This window comes from Vespula pensylvanica, chromosome 6 (assembly GCF_014466175.1).
Source record: "Vespula pensylvanica isolate Volc-1 chromosome 6, ASM1446617v1, whole genome shotgun sequence".
NCBI lineage: Eukaryota > Metazoa > Arthropoda > Insecta > Hymenoptera > Vespidae > Vespula > Vespula pensylvanica.
In genome coordinates, this window is record NC_057690.1 from 945,684 (window position 1) to 962,467 (window position 16,784).

General features: G+C 30.5%; 3 protein-coding genes across 3 annotated transcripts; 2 read left to right on the plus strand and 1 right to left on the minus strand.

Moving 5' to 3' along the window:
- Window positions 1-46: 46 nt before the first annotated feature.
- Window positions 47-2,133, minus strand: LOC122630264 (RING finger protein 37). The gene is made up of 2 exons (XM_043814591.1): window positions 1,302-2,133; window positions 47-1,212 (listed from the first exon to the last, which is right to left on the minus strand). The coding sequence occupies exons 1-2, from the start codon at window positions 1,967-1,969 to the stop codon at window positions 351-353; spliced, it is 1,530 nt and encodes a 509-aa protein (XP_043670526.1). The 5' UTR covers window positions 1,970-2,133; the 3' UTR covers window positions 47-350.
- A 219-nt stretch (window positions 2,134-2,352) lies between these two features.
- Window positions 2,353-6,633, plus strand: LOC122629915 (zinc finger protein 431-like). Its single transcript, XM_043813807.1, has 5 exons — window positions 2,353-2,699; window positions 2,873-3,033; window positions 3,104-3,246; window positions 3,349-4,142; window positions 4,236-6,633. Exons 1-5 carry the CDS (start codon window positions 2,602-2,604, stop codon window positions 4,606-4,608), a joined length of 1,569 nt encoding a protein of 522 aa, XP_043669742.1. The 5' UTR covers window positions 2,353-2,601; the 3' UTR covers window positions 4,609-6,633.
- A 4,685-nt stretch (window positions 6,634-11,318) lies between these two features.
- Window positions 11,319-15,788, plus strand: LOC122630005 (zinc finger protein 184-like). Its single transcript, XM_043813997.1, has 3 exons — window positions 11,319-14,181; window positions 14,605-15,036; window positions 15,302-15,788. Exons 1-2 carry the CDS (start codon window positions 13,497-13,499, stop codon window positions 14,862-14,864), a joined length of 945 nt encoding a protein of 314 aa, XP_043669932.1. The 5' UTR covers window positions 11,319-13,496; the 3' UTR covers window positions 14,865-15,036; window positions 15,302-15,788.
- Window positions 15,789-16,784: the final 996 nt, after the last annotated feature.

Sequence of the window (16,784 nt, forward strand, 5' to 3'; positions counted from 1 at the left end):
ATGTTAAAAACATAAATGTATAAAATTATGTGGTAACCAAACACAATATTATATCACATAATTTATTAAAATATTTATTATACATTTTGTATATTTTATAAAATGTACAGTGATTAGGTTTAATTCCAAAATTAATAAAAATTCATTAAATAGATTTACTAGTAAGTTTTAATGATTATAAGGATCATATAATATTTTTTAATATTTTTAATAATTAATACTTATATGAATTGTTAAATTGTATTTATTTGTTTATTTAATTAAGGAACTTCAGAAACTTCATTAGTTTCTTTTAAAACAAAATAATGAATTATATAAACTGCTTTAATTTTACTATGCCTTACTTTTACCTAATCATGTATGCGTTCTACATCATTCCTTTCATAAATTAAACCACATAATTGACACTGATTCTTTTCAGCTGTTGTTAATATTCTTCTGCATACTACATGATTGCATGGTAGTTTATAAAATATACTATTTGTACAACAATCACAGTTATTTACAGTTGAAGCGTAAAGTTGAAGACTTTTCGGTGTACTAAAACGTTTAAGGCATGACAATGCAACTTGAATATCAGCATCGATATCGCTATCTATGTTATGTTGATGAATTTGTTTATCACTATTCTTTTCTATATCATTATCACAGTTTATGGAAGCATCCAAATTGGATGTCTTCAATTTTTTAGGATAAGGAGCAGTCTTTGAATGAATTGGAGAATGAATAGGTAATTTATGACGTTGACTTTTTCTTTGAACTCTATTATTTAATTCCAAGGGAATTGTTACTTGTAAATCATTAATATTTATTTTGGTTGAATCATTCATCAATGAAGTGGATTCTTTTGAATTTCTATTATTTTGACATGCTATGAGATATTGATACGAGGTATTATGATTTATCGATTTATTACCTAGCACTCTCGGTAAACTTTTAATTTCATCTATGGTCGCGTTTTCAAGTAAGAATTTATCTATTCTTATTTTTAATGTAGTTGCCATTATAGGTTTACGATTTTCATTAAACGGAAGTCCAGTAAAAGGATCCGATATAGACCTACCCCATAAAGCTTCACTTTCTCCATGTTTCTGTAATGTCGTTTGATCGATAGTTTTACCACTGGGCAACAGAATAGGTTGAGTCATGATTTCACATGTAATTGCATCTAAAAAACTATCTGGTATTTCCAATGAAGTTTTTGCTTTGTTTCTATTACAAATATGAAACGATTTAATGATCTTTACCATTTACGTAATAACCTATATACAAATTGGAACTATATAAATTAATATACATACTTGTTCTGTACATCAGTGTCCTTGATGTTAACAGTAGAAATATTAGATCGATGTTTTATCGTTGGTAGGCAAACAGATGTTTGAGAAGCTGACCATAAAGCGTCTATACTTGCTATAATATCTTTACTAGATTTTGGTGACACTGATCCCCATACTTCAATTTTACCTAGCGCTGGTACTGAATTTTGTGTCTTAAATATACATATTCGTAAACTTTTAGTCTGAGATACAATATTTCGAGTTGATCCTTTGATATAACGTTGCAAAAAGTTCGGCGCTATTGAAATATTAGCAGGATTTACATTCGCCGCATAAAATAATACTCCAGTATTATTCGCACTTAAACAACCACTCGATAATAAAGTATATGACATGGTATTGTTATTAACTGTCTTCGCATATATTTGAAAACCAGATGATTTCTGTGAACCGACGGATGGCCAAATACATATGTGATGAATTTGTATATTGCAAAGGAATGTAAAGTCAATTTGTACTGGTGGTTTTATACAAGAATAAGCTAAGAAGCCATTACAAGGATCTTGTATAAGATTAGTCACATCATATCCTTCTGTACTAATAGTATCACATGTAACAGTCGGTTGTAAACAAGGTGCACAAAAATTCATCAGTACATCTTTCTTATTTTTTAAGGCAGCTTGCAACATGATTTTCTAAAAATAATAATTTTTAAATATGAACACTACTACACGTACACACTATATTCTTTTTAAATCGTTAATTTTTCTATTAGACACAATAAACTTTAACAAAATTCTTACGCACGATAATTGAAGGCACCTGTGCGACGTAAATAACGCTACTGAGGCATTTCAAGAACTCCGACTATTATAACTTTCACTCTTAACCAATTAAATTGATGACTTTGAGCGACATCTTTAATATAACATAATTACGACCAATCAGCATAAAGTATAAGTCTAATGGGAAAGATCGCATATCTTTCCTTCGTTCCTATTGGAAGAGAAGATCGATGTTCTTATAAACTGGATCAATTGATTATCCAATAGTAATTGCAGATTGAAATGAGAGTCAGTATTTAATGATTGGTTAATTTATATTTTTCATACGAACGGTGAATTGCAGTAAACCATTAATAAATAATACGATATTGATTTTCTGATTTTTTTTTTAGTGAAAATTTCATACTCATGTTATCTGTGACATTATATTGTATTTAAACAAATATAGCTTATAGGTTATGGAGAATTTCTATACAACTTTGCTTTTATAATTTGTTTCTGGAATACCAGGGACGATTAATAACCTCTATTATAATATGACGTTCGTTTGTAAAGTACGTGGTTGTTTATCAGATCAAAATACGAAGATCGATGGTCGAGAAATATCATTATTCGCGTTTCCCGAAGATGACACGTATGTAACTTCACTATTTTTGACCTTTACATTTCAATAGAACAATTATATTATATATTTTTATAATTTAATTGGCATATATTTCATTGTAATATATTTATTGTATTCTTTTTATATACCACAATAAAATATATTTTTTAATCGTTAGAAGTTATTTATTTTAATGTTTCTAGGAGACGTCAGCAATGGATGAAAAATTGTAAATTAGTTCTTGATCCCTGCGATGAAAATGATTCTTTATATATTTGCGAATTACATTTTGAAAAAAGTTATTTTACTACATCCAATGAATTGAAAACAAACGCAATACCAACTATTTTTCGCAATGGCGAAGGTAATTATTTTATTCCGTTACTTTGGTCATTAGTAGTTAAACCCATCTTCACAAATCTCTTATTTTCAAGATCTACAAAGAAAAAGAAAGGCTGAGAATAATGAACAGGTGGAGTCTTTAAAGATTTTACCATCGAAGCAAAAAAATTTGGATGAAGATTCTCATAGTTTGGTAACACCACCGCAAAGCCCATTTACACAATTGGGAGAGACTGTAAGTGGAGCTTATATGACAATTTTATTTCAAATATCCGATAAAACTTCAAATTTCAATCAAAAATTTTCTTCATTTAAATTTTGTTCTGTATTATAACAGGTTGAAGAATCAAGCTTAGAAAATAAAACGAATTTGTTCAAGGAACTGGTTAATGGTTCCGATGCAACTACATCCATGCCGTATAAAGAAATAGAGATTGGAAAAAATATATATCGTTTAACAATACAGATAGAAAAAATACACGCAGAGCCCGATTCAGACACTAAGGAGCCGATAGTTTTACCTAATCAGGAAGTAGAAGATACTGCAATTTCGAATAATGAGATGCTAATATTGAAGAATGAACCAGAATCTTCAGAAATGAACAATGAACCTCCGGCAGAAAAAATGGTAAAAATTAATAAAGTAAAAAAACCATCATGTTTGAAAGGAGGCTGCAAATTAAAAAAGGTCGTGTATGAAATGAAGCCAGCATTCCAATGCGAGCAATGTAACAAATATTATGTCATGAAGAAATACAACGCGCAGATAGAGAAAACCAATATTTGTACCGTATGTCAGAAGTCTTATGCTTCGCCACAATCGCTGTATCTTCATATTAAAAAACATTTTATTTGTGATATGTGCCAGACCGAATGCAATTCGCGATTGTCATTTGATATACATGTTAAGTCACATGTAAACACTGATCCTTTATTTCCCTATAAATGTCACAGATGTATTGAAATATTTGATACCAAAGAGGAAATAAGGAATCACTACATTCTTATGCATCCTTCGATAAAATTCGAAGGTATTGGTAGAGCAAAAATATCGCCTGTAATTCAATTAACTCAACAAGAATATCTATGTCCGACTTGTAACATTACTTTTAGAAACGAGCATGCATATAGGTAAAGATTCATTGATTTTGATCTTAAATATTTTTAATAGAAGGTCAATTCTATTTTATTCGATGTTAATTATATTAATTGATTATTTCGCAGAAATCATATCAATTGTCATACACAGAAAGAAGGGATACGTTGCAACATCGCTGAACCAAGTAATATAATCTCTGTACCAACACCAATAACTGGCGGTCAAATAGGCATTTTGCGAGCAGTGACATTCAGTTGTAGAGTATGTTCGAAAGAATTTGATAACGTTGCTGAAGTCGATCAACACACGAGAACTCATCTGGAGAATGCGGAAGAACATAAGTGTAATATTTGCAAGAAAATGTTTAAAACGAATATGCAGCTAAACGAACATTTGAAGCACCATCTATCGCGTGCACATCCATGTCCCATATGTCCTAAAGCATTTATCAATAGAACTACTTTGAAAATACATTTGAAAACGCATGGTGATTCATAATTTATAATCGTTATCTGTGGTTTTTCTCTCCCTAAAATACTAAAGCTGAATGAACTCTAATTCAAGTAAACCTAGTGTAAACTGGTGTGAATTAACGATAGAAATTATTCATTCGATAGGTGTTTGTACAGTAATGTCATAATTGTAGGTATATTTTAATCATATGTTCATATAATCCATTAAATATTGTGTACAAAGTTTTTTAATTGTTGAATCGATTTTACAAATATGCGGTGATTACTATTATACATATACATACACACACACAGACATACACAGCACACTATGTAAATATAAAATCGTAGATAATGGATTCAACGGATAGATACTGTAAATTTCATTTGCGCGTCTGATAAAAAGTTGATTTATTTAATTAAATTTTCTTCACTTCCAAAAAGAAGAAGTCGATTGAACTGATACAACCTGCATGATCTGTTTCATTACTACATCCATTATACGATATATCATATTTATTCGTAAGAATTGAAACATAAATACATATTTGTCAATGTAATTGAGAAACGGGAGACTTTGTGAGCGAGAAGAATTCAATGCAGATTTATTACTACAATAATAAATGTTTACTTCTTCCATAACTATACAAGAATATATACGAAATCGGAGAGATCGTTAAAAAGATCCTTGGAAAGATCTAACGTCTCGATAAAACGTTCGAATATCGAATAGAGTAGAGTAGAGAGAATTTGCGATTCTTTTTTGAAGAAATATTCGAATGTCAACGATGGAAAAAGATATAGTGTTCTGTTAGCGAAGAAGACGGCTGCTCGATTGAACAATAATGTTACAAACAGAGCGGAATACCTTTGAGATCACCCCACTTCTTGACTCGACTTGACTACTACGAAGAATAATACTGATTTTACCCAAAGGACGTTCCAAAGAGAGTCACTGGGCGGGGAAACCAGAGCGAAAGAGGAAAAGAAGAACGAGCCGAACAATCGTCGGCGGCTTTTTCATTCTACGGGAACACCACTTCAAACGCGGAGCCGTCCTCTCAATGTGTTTATTTGCTCAACGTCAAATTTACTTGTGGAAAAGAAGAAAGATTTCGAATCGATCAGCCGTACTCCATATTTATCTTCAAAAAACGATAACTTTGAAGCATCGCGTACGAAACGATTTCGAAAACGTTTCGTTGATTTTCCAAGGACGTATAATTATGTAAGTACACGATTAGTAATACACGACGGTAAATATCACGTTCTTTTATTGTTATGTTCGTGATTATTCTAACGTTCTTGACTTTTTCTATCGTTTTTCATCGTTTTTAAGAAACAATGTAAATATACCGTCGTTATATTCTCTCATTTTATATCCGTTATGTGCTTCGAGAATTTACAAAATATTTCTAACATTCCACGATTTACGATATCTCCTTATTACTTAGAAATTTGTTTCCTTAGAGGATTTCTGGTCTATTCATATTTTTTCCAAATTTATATTTCCTTATCTCTTAGAAGATTTTATGTTTCTCTTCGAGAAAACGATCTCTTCGAAAACGTCCTACGATTTTTTCTTTAAAAAAAAAAAAAAAAAAAAAAACAAAAAAAACAAAAAAACATCCATGTAAATACTGACTAGGACGATAGATATCAAGATGTAGTTCTCGTTCACTGTTGTAATGTTTTTGACATTGATATCATTGTAATATTCTTGAGTTTTTGTGTTGTTTTGAAAACAATGTAGATCGTCATTATATTCTCCAATCGTTTATATATTTCCTAAACATTCAAAATTCGTAAAGTGAAATATGGTATAATAATAAAACGGTGTAAAAGTGTGTGTACTTATGCAGGTATAACTACATCTACAGGGATTGTTGTAAGGATAGAAAATATGTGTATAGGAAAGATATAACAACGAGATAAACTTCTTTCATATTAACAATATCATTAAGTATCTTTTATATTCGTGATTTATATGTGTTTAGGTATAAAGAAAAATATTGTGAAAAATTTAGATGTGTTATAACTTCCAATAAAACTGAATCAGTTTTACGGTGTATTATATCTTATGGTAATTATTCATAGGTTTCGATCATTCCACTTATAATCATCTCTATGAGTGATCTTCATTTAATGCTAAGTGGATCGTTTAAATCTAATTCTCAAAGAATTTTGATTGAATTAATTTCAACGTGAAATTTTTTTACTCGTTTATCCTTTATACAAGTATTTTTATTCACGCTTCGTTAACGACTTCATGGAGTCTCGACCTCATCGCGTTCAAAGCTAGAAATAAAATTTCTATAAATTTGTCATGCTTTTCTATATCTTCTGAACGCGTCTACCTGATATTAGGGTACTCTGAAATTTGTACAGCTTCTCACACGTATATAGTTAACATCTAACAGTTAATAGAACCGGAACGAATTATCCGATTTTCCATGAAAATCCTTGCAAAAGGTTACAAACTATTAGCAAAATTGCTTCTCAATTCAATTTTACTCAGATCGTTACAACTCAAATCTTCGAAAGATTTTTCTTTGAAATAATTTTAAATTATTTATTTTTTAATTCAAAAATTTCAAATTACAAGTAAATACATTATACCGTTTCAAATTGATTAGTGAGAATTTTTGTAAATTTTCCAATAAGAAATTTCGCGCGTATTCGAACACCATCGAACGATTTTTCGCCGATTTCGTTTCGGCATTTCCCTTTTAAAGGACGTTCACGATGAAGACGATTGTGTCAACTTGGCAAAGGTGCCGAAAAAGTGGCACCCTACTGTGAAATTTGTACGGTACTTTTCTTCGCGGATATGTCCAAGGGTTGACCATTCGCGAGGACAGCGACGGAATCGGTAGTGAATGAAAGATATATATATTTTTTTTTTTTTCAAGAGATGTATTATACAAAGTCGTTTTCGAAATCACAATTGCAATTATGTTTTCAAGAGGACCAGCGTAAAAATTCATAAAAATATTATCCAAACTTTTTGGATCGCATCTTCGCGAATTTTTATTTTTAAAAATTTACAAAATTTATCAAAATTATTCTATCTAAACATTCAGATGCTTCTTTATGAATTTTTATTTTCAAAAATTCTCAATAAAAGTTGTTGTCATGTAAAGTGATAACTATTCGAGATGTATACTTGAAGTGTAGACTGATCGAATTGCGAGATAAAAATTTACTCGAGGTATTTACAAAAAAAAAAAAAAAAGAAAAGAAAAAGCGTGATTTTTTAACGATAAAACCGAGGTTTTCTATGATCTCATAGAATAGAAAAACGAAAAGGTGTGTACTTAAAGTATAAACGCTTCGACTAATAGAATTGCGAGATAAAAATTTATTCGAGCTATTTACAAAAAAAAAAGAAAAGAAGTTTCTTTATGATAAAACCGCGGAGGTTTTCTATGATCTCATAGAGTAGAAAAACGAAAAGGAAAGGAAATCTATAGTAATATTATTTTGGAGAATCACGGAGGGAAAAGTAGCTGAGTGGAGGAGATTCGAAAAGTGGAAAAAATAGAAGAGAAGAGAAGAGGAGAGAAGAGAGACGTGCCTCTGTTCGTTCTTGATGGCACGGGCCATCTGGCAGAACGATCTTTTATATTTTATAGTATTTATCTCCTTCTCTTCTCTCTCTCTCTCTCTCTCTTTCTTTTTCACTCGTATCCTCCGTTCAAGGATGAATTCACTCATGTGGAAGTTCGTGAATCTTTTGATTAATGGCCATCGAGATAAAACCGCAGAGTGATTTTTCGTTCAGTGATCTTTCTCGAATTTGAGTTACTCGGTATTTTCATTCATTTTTAAACTTTTATATTCTGACATTGTTAATATTATAGATAGTGCTACTTTTATATATATATACATATATATAGATTTGCAAGGTGTATATAAATATATATATACGTATAAAATTGTTTATAACTTTAAAAAAAATGACATGCTAGTATACAAATCTCGATGAAAAAATGTTGCTGAAAGAATTATTTGTTTAGCAACATTTTTATGTTTTAACATAAATTTTGAAATATCCTTTGAATACTATAGTGTATCTTTTTTTGCTATAGTATCCGAGTGTTCCATTCGACTATATAACAAAGACAACTTGTCAGCGTGGTAAAGAAAAAAAAAAAAAGGAGAGGGAGAAAAAAAGAAAAAAAAAAAGGAAAAATGAAATAAATCATCGACCGGTTTCAGCGATGAATCTAACGGGATTCACTCGAGTGGAAGGGGCATAATCAAATTTAGGGCCGCCATGCAAGGGGCGGCGACTTTGCGGTTGTGCACATTTTCTATGCCTTTCTGTTTACCGGGAGGGTTGGTCCCGTTCGAGGGCTATAATAGGGCTTGCCGTGACTTTAACCCTCGACTTCTCGATAGAAGTGTGAGTGGCTCGACCATCTCCGCTCGAACAGCCGTTTCCTTTCGAATTCATGCGAACTATACTTATATGTTTATACTTATATATTTTATAAGTATAATACTATACTTATACGTTTACGAATCCTGAGTAATATCCCACCGTTTTATTAATTTATACTAAGATCACCCTCAAGAATTCAGATTTTTTTTTCTTTTTCTGTAAATTAAAGAAAAGGTTCTAAGAGATCGATATACAAATTTTCAAATATTAAAAATGAATTGTTAATTCGTATATAAGTATTAAAATTAATTAATTAATCAAATATTCCTAATACTAGTGTTAATACTGATTAGATACTTAATATTAAGTCGGCCAATAAGTAATGTTGGAATTTGTATTATTTTGTATTTATTTCAATAAATAACCCTGTATTTTTTGTTATTGAAAATTCTGACAATATTTATTGGCCAGTCTAATAGTATATATACGAATTGTGTTTGGATTGCTATAGTATAATATAGTATTGTATTAAGTTGTTCTAATTTCCCCTCCCCCCCCCCCAAAAAAAATGATCAATTGAATATTACAGAAATAGTTTCTGGATGATTATAAATAATTAACTATTGTCTTTTTCGAGACTTTTATTTAGTTCAGATCGTAGATAATTTAAAAAGGAAAAATTAATTAAAAAAATCTCGAAGAAGGGTAATTGTTCTTTAACATTATCTAGGAATTCTCAGCCGATCTTGTATCGACGAAGAAATAATTATATTTCGCAAGAGAAAAAGAAAAATATATATATATATATTTTTTTTAGAAACTTAGGTATACATGTAATAACAGCACGCGTCACGTTTCTATTCATAACTTTTCAGATGAACAAAAATGTTAAAAAGAGAAAAAAGGAAAGAAGCAACTTTGCTAAAAATCAAGGGAGGCACGCGTGAATCTATGGAAATGATCGATCGATGATAGCTCATGCTTAAGATAGATATTTTTTTTGTGAACATCAATCGCTCCGATTCAATTTTAGATTTTTTGCCGTAGTCTACCGATTCGTCCTATCATTTTCCAAAAACATGGAGTTAGATGTAGTTGTAACAAAAAAAAAAAAAAAAAAAAAAAAAAGTAAAAATTCGCTCTCGCTTAGACGAAAATTATCTATATTCAGGATTTTTCGTTCATGCTGACCGATCAGTCATTCGATACTGACAGATTCGACGAGATTTTTACTGGAAGATTTTTTTTGTCATCGGTCAATTTACTTTTGCTTGTGAACATGTTAAAAAAAAAAAAAAAAAAAAAGAAGAAAAAGAGATAAAAAAGAAACGATCTTCATTAAATATTTATTTTAATGTTAATCAAGTTTTCTTTCGATTAGATTTAATCGACTCATTTTAGATCGTACAGTTACAAAAAAAAAAAAAAAAAAACATGTTGGATTTCAAAATGAAAGCATTAGTAAAAAAGGTTCGAATGATTGATATGTAGTTTCTTTTTTAAAATAACTTGTAACCTATAAATATGCGTAAGTCGTGTTTGTTTAGCTGCATCCAAAAATCGCAATATTCTGATCTATACAAATCACTTTCTCTCTCTCTCTCTCTCTCTCTCTCTCTCTCTCTCTTTTTCGATCTAGGTACAACTAATATCAGAAGGTGCAATTCGTTGTTGTGACTTTCGAAGAGTTAGAGTAAGACGGATCGGTGGGATTTTCAAAAGAAACACGACAGGAAGATTTTTCAGTCCAACTCGATCCATCATATTCACGAAAGGTCAGCGTTCTCGATTCGTAATTTTAAAAGGAAAAATAGAGTTTGTTGTTACCGTCGGCGAACTTTAAAATTTTACATTCCTTTCTTTCTCTCTTTCTCTTTTTCTTTCTTTTTTTTTTTAAAGGAAGACGATGTTTCCCGTACAAATGGGCCTTCCTATGTAGTTGTTTGACCATCCGATGAGTTTAAGAAAATTCGATTCAGTCGAATAATATTTCACGAGAAATTGTGGTTATTTTTTAAAAATATTCAATTTTATTTTAGTAATATTTGTAGGAAATATTTGAAAGTGAATCGATGCTGATTTTTGATATTTCGTAGTATTGATAGGAAATATTCAAAAAAAAAAAAAAAAAAAAAAAAAAATTCGGAAAATTCTAAATACCCTATTCTAAAATATCTAAATTAAAAACTATCTGCTAAAGTTGTATATCCGTATTATTGAAATCATCTTTTTGTTTTTCGGGATAAGAATATAAAAATTAGCACATATCTCGAGATAGAAAGTTCCCTAATAGAAAATTTAATACTTCGAGGAAAGTTATAACATAATTATAATATTATATATTATATATTTAACGAAGCGAACGTTAAATCCATTCGAGATTCGTCCCTCTTTGTGAATTCATCCCTATGTGACTTTGACGATCAAGGGGTTGCCGACACAGTACGTCGACACAAGCTATGCAAGTTTCATAAGAGGCGATCAAAAGGAAAAGTTTTATATTAGATATATTTTGTATTAGACAAAAGAAGTAATTAGTTTATAGGGATATTCTTTATAATTTAATTAATAGAATATATCATTTGATTAAATTTAAACGCTTGTATGTTGAGGTTGCGTTTATCAAGATGGACCTACCAAGTCGAAGAAAAAGAAGAGAATAAGAATAAGAAGAAGATCTTATTTAGTATTACGAAGCTCTTTAACAGGTTCGATTTTTCACGGATCTAGGGAAATCTTGTTGTATCGTTAAATAGCATACGACGTGATCCGGACGGTGGAGAAAATCAAAAAGGACGTCGTGACGAATGTTACAAAGGATACTAGGATATATCGAATGGTAGCGAAGTTGGTTTTTGTATGGTTTCGTAGGTCGTTTGACAGAAGGGTGTTCTTCTCTTGGTTGACGAGAAAAAGAGAGAGAGAGAGAGAGAGAGAAAAGAGAGGCAAACGTGGATGGCTCGCTTCTGGAGGGTAGATTCGCTCGGAGTATTACAATAAATCAACGAACCGCTTTCCAGGGCTCCACCCTCGCAACTTCTCTACAATATATTCCATACAGGACGCGATAATACAACGCAAGAGAAACGGCAGAGTGTCCCTTTCATTGTTGTCCAAAGTGGTTTACAAAGGTCATACTCCTTGGTGCGTACGACCTCTATAAACGATTGTTTTTCTTACTTCCGATCGTCATTTTATCTGGAATGATAACTTTAACTTTGATGTCAAGTTTAGTCATTGTTTTCTAAATGTCAAATTTGAACCATGTTTGTCCCGTTATAAAGAAAACGCGAAAGATCAAATATTGATTACAGCCGTTCATTCATTTACCCGAAAGCTTGTTCGTTCCATTTTTTTTTCTTTTTTCTTTTTCTTATTCTTTTAGGTGGATGCATGAAGATTCTGCAAATACGTAAGGAAAAAAAGCAAAGAAAAAAAGATATTACAGAGTAGAGTCAATCTATGTTATATAAATATTTCTTACACATAGGTCTACGAAGGATATTATAAGATACTACAAAAAAGCAAAAAATAAGTTTGTCGTGGTACTCTGTTACGACATTTGCATCAGCCAACATTTTCTTTTTTTAACTGGCTCAAGGTCGAAGTATTCATATAACAAAAGTTGTCACACTTTAGTTCTCCTAACGACAATCTCTCCACAGTAAATTCAGTAAAAAGAAGATTATCAAAAAAGATTTATGAAAAAAGTGATAGTATTTATAAAAAAATTTTTAACAAGTTCATCTTCTTTTTCCAATTAATATCAAAATATTCTATAAGATCTATAAATGCGTGTCTATAAATCGAGTATGGCCAGTAAACGAAAGAAATTCTATTCGAAGCTAAGCTAAGCTAAGTAAAATCTTTTCTGATCAAAACTTTTCATTACACTTTCCTATATAAAGGGGCACGTTCTGGAGAACGTAGTGGGCATGTCTGAGGATTGCAACGCCTCGATCGTACCCCTCAGTTTTTTTTCCAAGCTCCCCTCTTTTTTGTCTGCCCCCTCTCTTTCCCATAGCTCTCCCATACAGTTGACTAATTCATAACAAAAGGATCGAGCGTCGTAAACCGAGCCTTCGGCAGGCCCTCCAAAAGCCCACCACTCGGTTCTTCTTCAAAGCGTGTCCGTCTCTTTCTCTCTCTCTTTCTCTGTCACTCTCTGCCAATCGCCTCTTTTTCTTCCACCCTTCTCTACTGCGGTCCGTCCAAGGGTACGACCCAATCCCGAGCAAGAGGGTGGGAACTTTTGGCGGTATATAATCTTTCTCCTGAGAACGATCGAAACAGTTAACTACGAATATTCGTTGTGAACATTTTAGTTAAAGGAGAATATTTTCTTTTATAAATCGAGTGAGAAATATATAGATCAGTCAGATTCAGTGTCTATTTCATTGTCTTTTATTTAAGAAGATATAAAAGAAAAATCTTTTAAAGCGAGATCGAAATCTTATAATAATTTATAATCGTCTAAAAAAAAAAAATATATATATATATATATATATTACCGTGATATTTTTTAAAAGTTGAATCTTTTAAACAAAATGGCTGACAATTTTTTCCGTCCTTGGACGATAAACGAGAAGACGAGGAACGTTGCGGAGAACAATACGGAGGAAGAAGACTGCGATAGTATTATATCACTACCGCTAGAAGATAACAATATTCGATCTCCGTATGAAGGTAGCGATGAAAGGAGGAGTAACGAATCGTTGTCTTCTCCTATAAATGTAGAAAATGTCGGTGAAGAACAAAGTTTGGATTCTGTACCGAGAAATTCTTACGAGGCGTCGTCCAAGGATAACGCACATCTTTCTACGGATCAATGTCCAAATGATATTAATACCGGCATGAAGAATTTGCCTTCTACCAGTAACGCAAATTTCTTAGCTTATTGTCAGTTTGATTATTTACATAATATTAATTTGTATCAGCCATCAGAAATGTTTACGATACAGAACATGAATGGTACATGTTGGCCATCATCGAGCTTTCTCAATATTAATGCATTCACCAATGCATGTCGTACCGCTATACCACCGCCGATTCATCATTATACACCACCAACTTATACCACATCCGTTGAAAAAGCTGCTGAGTTGGTAAATTTACAAGACGTTGCTGCTAAGCAAATGAAAAAGCTTCGTCCGAAAAAATTTCGCTGCGAGTACTGCGACGTGGCGTTCAGTAACAATGGCCAACTCAAAGGACACATTAGAATACATACAGGTAAAATTGTTATCACGAACTTATACAATACAATCGTTATATCTCTCTAATGGTTGTTATAAATAAATAATATTCATATTTTAAGATTGGACATCGTTAACTTTTTGTTTAAATTTCATTTGATTCATTTCATTCATTTGATCATTGTTTTAACATCGTTGATATCAATGTAGAATTTTTTTGTGATACTTATAATGTGTTAAAATTAAATTATATATATATATATATCTTTTTATTATTATATATATATATATTATATATGTATTATATATAACTAATTATTTAATTATTATAATTTATTATTATTATTATATTATATTATATTATTATTATACGAATATATTAATAATAGATAACTATTTATATATATATGTATATTATGGATACTGCAATATATACATATATGATATCTTTTTGTTACAGGCGAAAGACCATATAAATGTGATTCAGAGGGATGCGGCAAAAGTTTTACACGGAATGAGGAATTAACTCGGCATAAGAGAATCCATACTGGGTTAAGACCTCATATCTGTATGCTTTGTGCAAAACGTTTTGGTAGAAAGGATCATTTAAAAAAGCACACGAGGACGCATGAAAATCGTGACCCATATCACGTCTCTGCATCCTCTTTAGATATTTTTTCATCTGGAATCGCTTTTCCGTCGTATCTCTATCCAAAATAAAAAAAAAAAAAGATTGGTTAATTTATAAGACCTTGCAAGCAAACAAGCAAGTAAGCAAGCAAGCAAACAAGCAAATGCATAAAACTTCGACCAAAGAAATTTTGCTACGAGTATTGCGACGTGGTATTCAATAATAATACCAAACTCAAAAAACACATCGGAATACATAATGGTAAAATCATTATCGCGAACGCATATACGATATAATAGTTTTATCTTTCTAACGATTTTAACATAAATAATATTCATATTTTAAGATTGGACATCGATTAATCGATGATGACCGATCGCTACTTTTTCGTTCAGGATTTTCTTATATCAATTTTAATATCGATTATATCAACAATAGAGAATTGTTTGATGATATAATCTAGGCATTTATAATTTAGGCAATTAAAATAAAATATATGATTATATGATATATTTTTTTGTTACAGTTGGAAAACGATACAAATGTGATTCTGAAGAATGCAGCAAAAATTTTACATGGAACGAGGAGTTAATTCTTTGGTACAAACGTATTCATACAGGATGAAGACCTCGCGTTTTCATTTTTTTTTTTTTTTTATGTGACGAATAATTCAGAAGAAAAGATCATTTAAAAGAACATACAAGATAATTGTTAATTATCATAGAAAACTTTCATTCTTCATACTAATCGTCTAGTCTTCCATATGACAATTTTTAATAGTAATTTATTTTCACAAAAAGTATATATAAATATATATATATATATTTATTTATTTATTTATTGTAGACGTCGCATACTAAACGCGATGAATTAGGCTATATACATACATGCTCAATGTCGACCATTTTTCCGTCTGTGCCTATACTCTATATATATATATATTTTATATCAGATATATGCGAGACTTTAATCAAAATGTTCGTGAAATTTTTTAATTTCTTAAGAAAAAAAATTAAAAAAAAAAAAAAAAAAGAAAGAATAAAAAAAAATCAAATTAAATAGATAGAAGATCCGATCAAGATTAACTGTTATAAAGTTATGGAAACGTTGAAGGACTTTTTTTGGCTAGTTCAGTATATATTTTTTTTTACAAGTGGTAAGTTAAAATTTTTCAGTCCAATGGCTTTTCAAATAGACAAAAATTACACGAACTTTTTCATTACATCTCGTGTAATATATAGTCTGTATATATGTGTAAATATATCGTACATATAGATATATTTTATATATACAGTTTATATTTGTTTTTGATACTAATGTCTTTTTTAAATCAAATCGCAACAGCTAATATTTTTTCCAAGACCTTGTAAATACCCGATAATAAATGAACGTGATATTTGTAATATATATAATATAATAACGTGACGTATAAGCAATTTCTTTTTTAAGATTTTTCTATTTATATTATAACGTATTACATAAAACTTGTTGATCCTTTAGAAATGTATCTCGTTATATAATATTTTATATACCCAACAAAAACATAGTCTTGACGTTAATATCATACAATTTTATTTTTTAAAAGAGATTAAGATATAAGAGAGAAAGATATTACAACTGTTAATCGATTATTGTTAATAGTAAATAATAAATTGTTATGTTTCATATAAAAAATGATTGTTTGTCTCCCCTGTTTTTTTTTCCCCTTGAATAAAACGAAAAGACAAGAAAAAGAAAAGCAGAAATAAATATATGTAAGTAAATAAAATTATTAATCGATTAATCGATCGATCGATCGATCGTATAAATAGATAGATAAATAGATAGATAGATACATACATAGATAGAAAAAAAAGAAAATAATAAGATAAAAATGTTGACAAATATTGTCAACCATTTTTCTTTGAGTTGAATCGAGCATGGCGTTCTGAATAAAGCAACTCGGTTGAAGTGGCAAGCACAACCCCTCTACCTCGTTGAAGTTACTACCGAGGGTGACGATAAATAAA

What these genes read in the sequence shown, in the direction of transcription:
- LOC122630264 (XM_043814591.1), bottom strand. Translation starts at nt 1,969, where the DNA reads ATGTTGCAAGCTGCCTTAAAAAATAAGAAAGATGTACTGATGAATTTT. An exon ending in GACACTGATGTACAGAACAA is followed by an intron (nt 1,213 to 1,301) that starts GTATGTATATTA and finishes TATTTGTAATAG; the next exon opens with AAACAAAGCAAAAACTTCAT.
- LOC122629915 (XM_043813807.1), top strand. Translation starts at nt 2,602, where the DNA reads ATGACGTTCGTTTGTAAAGTACGTGGTTGTTTATCAGATCAAAATACG. An exon ending in GCGTTTCCCGAAGATGACAC is followed by an intron (nt 2,700 to 2,872) that starts GTATGTAACTTC and finishes TAATGTTTCTAG; the next exon opens with GAGACGTCAGCAATGGATGA. An exon ending in AGAAACGAGCATGCATATAG is followed by an intron (nt 4,143 to 4,235) that starts GTAAAGATTCAT and finishes ATTATTTCGCAG; the next exon opens with AAATCATATCAATTGTCATA.
- LOC122630005 (XM_043813997.1), top strand. Translation starts at nt 13,497, where the DNA reads ATGGCTGACAATTTTTTCCGTCCTTGGACGATAAACGAGAAGACGAGG. An exon ending in ACACATTAGAATACATACAG is followed by an intron (nt 14,182 to 14,604) that starts GTAAAATTGTTA and finishes TTTTTGTTACAG; the next exon opens with GCGAAAGACCATATAAATGT.